General features: G+C 49.9%; 1 protein-coding gene across 2 annotated transcripts in view; it reads right to left on the reverse strand.

Annotated features, from left to right (window-relative positions):
- Positions 1-299: 299 nt before the first annotated feature.
- Positions 300-2760, reverse strand: part of prdm1b (PR domain containing 1b, with ZNF domain) — a 7959-nt gene continuing 5498 nt past the window's right edge. For both annotated transcript variants that reach the window (XM_055054966.1, XM_055054968.1), the window contains 3 exons: positions 2134-2760; positions 1935-2063; positions 300-1690 (listed from right to left, as the gene is read on the reverse strand). The exon at positions 2134-2760 is cut by the window's right edge and continues 269 nt beyond it. In XM_055054966.1, the coding sequence (XP_054910941.1) occupies positions 1115-1690; positions 1935-2063; positions 2134-2760 (1332 nt within the window). In that variant the 3' untranslated portion in view covers positions 300-1114. The remainder of the gene's footprint in view (positions 1691-1934; positions 2064-2133) is intronic.

A 2760-nucleotide genomic window follows, 5' to 3' on the forward strand; every position in this document is an offset into this window, starting at 1 on the left:
CACAGCTAGCCGCGATGTTAGCACAGCTAGCCGCGATGTTTAGCACAGCTAGCCGCAATGTTTAGCTAGCTCACATATAGATGAATAAATTGCTATCAATATGAAGCTGCTATCTGTGGTTTTATTAGCTAGTTTCTGTTTTTGCATCTTCTTGGTGCAAAAGGAAACATCAGTTATTAGCGTTGTGCATGTTGGAACATGTCATGTTTTTTATGATTTGATCACATGACTTCAGAGTTATGACCTTTGCTCCAGCTGCTTTACCTGCAGTAAAAACCAAACACCAGCTGTTTGTTTTATAGAAACATCTTTAATGTGCTACTTCAGGGAAATATATAAAAGTATCATCAAAATAGTCTCTCACGTATAAATCCTTAGAACCTGTTTGTAAAAAATAAACTACATAACAGTCTGTACAAAAGATAAAGTTAAAAAACAAAACTACATTTCAGACTCAGCAGTTTTTCAGGAAGGTTCTGGAGGATTTTTGTGTTGCTGAATGAGGTTCTTCTGTCTGAAGTCAGATTTGGATGAAGCTTCTGTTCACACACATTTACAGTAACATCAAACGTGACTATTTTCTGATTCGGTTTGTTCTGTTCAGGTAAAAGAAAAAGTAAAGGTGAATAATGCTTAGACTGAATCTCTGTCCTTCCTCCTCTGGAGCTGGAACAAAGTGAATAATGATCCACAAACACAGGAATATTTTTGGCAATGGCTTTTCCATTTCAACGTACATAAATAAATGTTTGGCTTTTGGTGGATCCGTTCTGCAGGTTCCCGGGTCAGAACTGATCCAGCGCCTCCCACTGACAAAACGTCATCAAATCTCTGAACAAAAAACTAACAAAACTGTTAAACATCTAAATAAATACCAACAGAAATAATAAGTTAAAGCACAACAAGCAAACAGTTTTCTACCTGAGTGAAAGTTTTTAAATACGTCACAGTTTATCGTCGGCTCTGGGACGCGCGTCGTCCTCTGGCCCAGTCTTTGGAAAGCTCTTATTTTGGTGCTGCGCTCATTGGATCAGGACAAATTCCCGTTGACAGAATCAGCCACTGACTTTGGCCACGCCCGTCTTTGGACATTGTTTTGGTGTATCTTCTGCCCTCACTGTCCCTCCGGTTTTACTGCGGGCCGTTTGTGGAGGTGAACCACGCTGGCCCGCTCCTGGAAGCCCAAAGCAGGGCTGTGGTGTGACACCGGCACCGCGGACGGGACCGCAGGTGTTACCGGTGCGTTAATGGCGGCGGTCAGGGCTTTCAGCAGAACCAAGGCCTCCTTCTGGTCCTCCTTCCCCTCTCCTTCCAGCGTACGGGTCAGCCAGTGCTCCACAGCTTCCCCTACCTGAGAGGCGGAGGCGGTTTCTGTGAGCCTGTCTGCCTCCTGGCTGGCGTCGAAGCGCTCCACCACCTCCTTCATGTGCATGTTGACAGGAGAGGAGGAGGCAGCCAGGCAGCAGCTGCGCTGGTGGATGAAGAGGCTGAATCGGTGGAAGAAGGTCTGTGAGCAGAGCGCGCAGCGGTTGGGCCGGTCGCGGCTGCTGTGGAGGCGCCGGTGCAGCTTCAGGTGGATGTACTGGGTGAATTTGGTGTTGCATAATTTGCACTGATAAGGCTTTTCCCCTGAGTGCAGTCGCAGATGTGTTTTCAAGTTGCTGGTGCTGCTGAAGCGTTTGTGACACACCTGGAAGAAATGAAAAGAAAAGTTCAGGCTCAAGGAAGGTGATGAGCTGCTTTGATGTTACTTCTACTATCAGTATCTCATTGCTTTGTATTTCAGGTATGAAACAGGTGGGACTAGTTTTGTTCAATCACTCGCTCCCTCAGAGACTCTTCCCCTGTCTACAGGATGAAGATGTGAGGTGAAAATAAAGTCAGAGCTTTGCGTTTGTCTTGTCGGCGCTGTGATGTAATCCACTTTAACCTACCTGGCATTCATGGGGTTTCTCTCCGGTGTGGACCAGGTGATGTTTCTGCAGGTGGGCCAGCTGAGTGAAGCTCTTCTTGCACAAATGACACTGGAAGGGTCTCTCCCCGCTGTGCACTCGGAGGTGGACCTGTGAAGACAGCGATGAGTTCAACTGCTCACTGACGATGACTAGAAGTGTTTGGAGGAAGAGTCGTCACCTTTAGGTTGGAGAGCTGTCCGAAGGTTTTGGAGCAGATGTTACATTCGTATTTAATCTTTCCGTTCTGCTTCTTCAGCGGGTAAGGCAGGGATTTGTGTCCGGGTCCGTTCCGCGGCGCTGCGCTGCTCTTGTTCAAAGCCAGGCTGAGGTTCATGGCCTCCTCACAGCTGGAGGGAGACGGCTCCGGGGAGGGATGATAGCTGTCGGGTTTGGCAGGCGGCGACATCTCCGGGGTGGCTGGAGCGCCTCTTGGTGGTGAAACGTTTGGGGTTAATTCTTTCAGGCCTCCTTGAGAAGACGGAGCGTAAGGCAGGGACACTGGGAGCAGGTTGGGTGGAGCGATGGGGGGATACGGGACTCCGTCAGTGCCCAGGTAGCTGCTGTACCGGAGGGAGCCTCGTGAAGGAATGATGCTGGGGAAGGGCGGGGGACAGGGAGGGAGGACGAGGCGAGGATAGTGAGGACCGTACGGCGGGAGGAACTGGTAAGGATGTCTGGAGTGGGAGTAGAGCGGCGGGTAAGAGGAGACCAGGCCCTCTCTGTGGCCGTAGAGGCCGTGGAGGTGAAGCGGGAGGCCTCGGTGTGGAGCTGGCACAGAGGGGTGGTGGTCTGACAGGTAGGGGTG

This window comes from Poeciliopsis prolifica, unplaced genomic scaffold, assembly GCF_027474105.1.
Source record: "Poeciliopsis prolifica strain line A6 unplaced genomic scaffold, Auburn_PproV2 SCAFFOLD041, whole genome shotgun sequence".
Taxonomy (NCBI): Eukaryota; Metazoa; Chordata; class Actinopteri; order Cyprinodontiformes; family Poeciliidae; genus Poeciliopsis; species Poeciliopsis prolifica.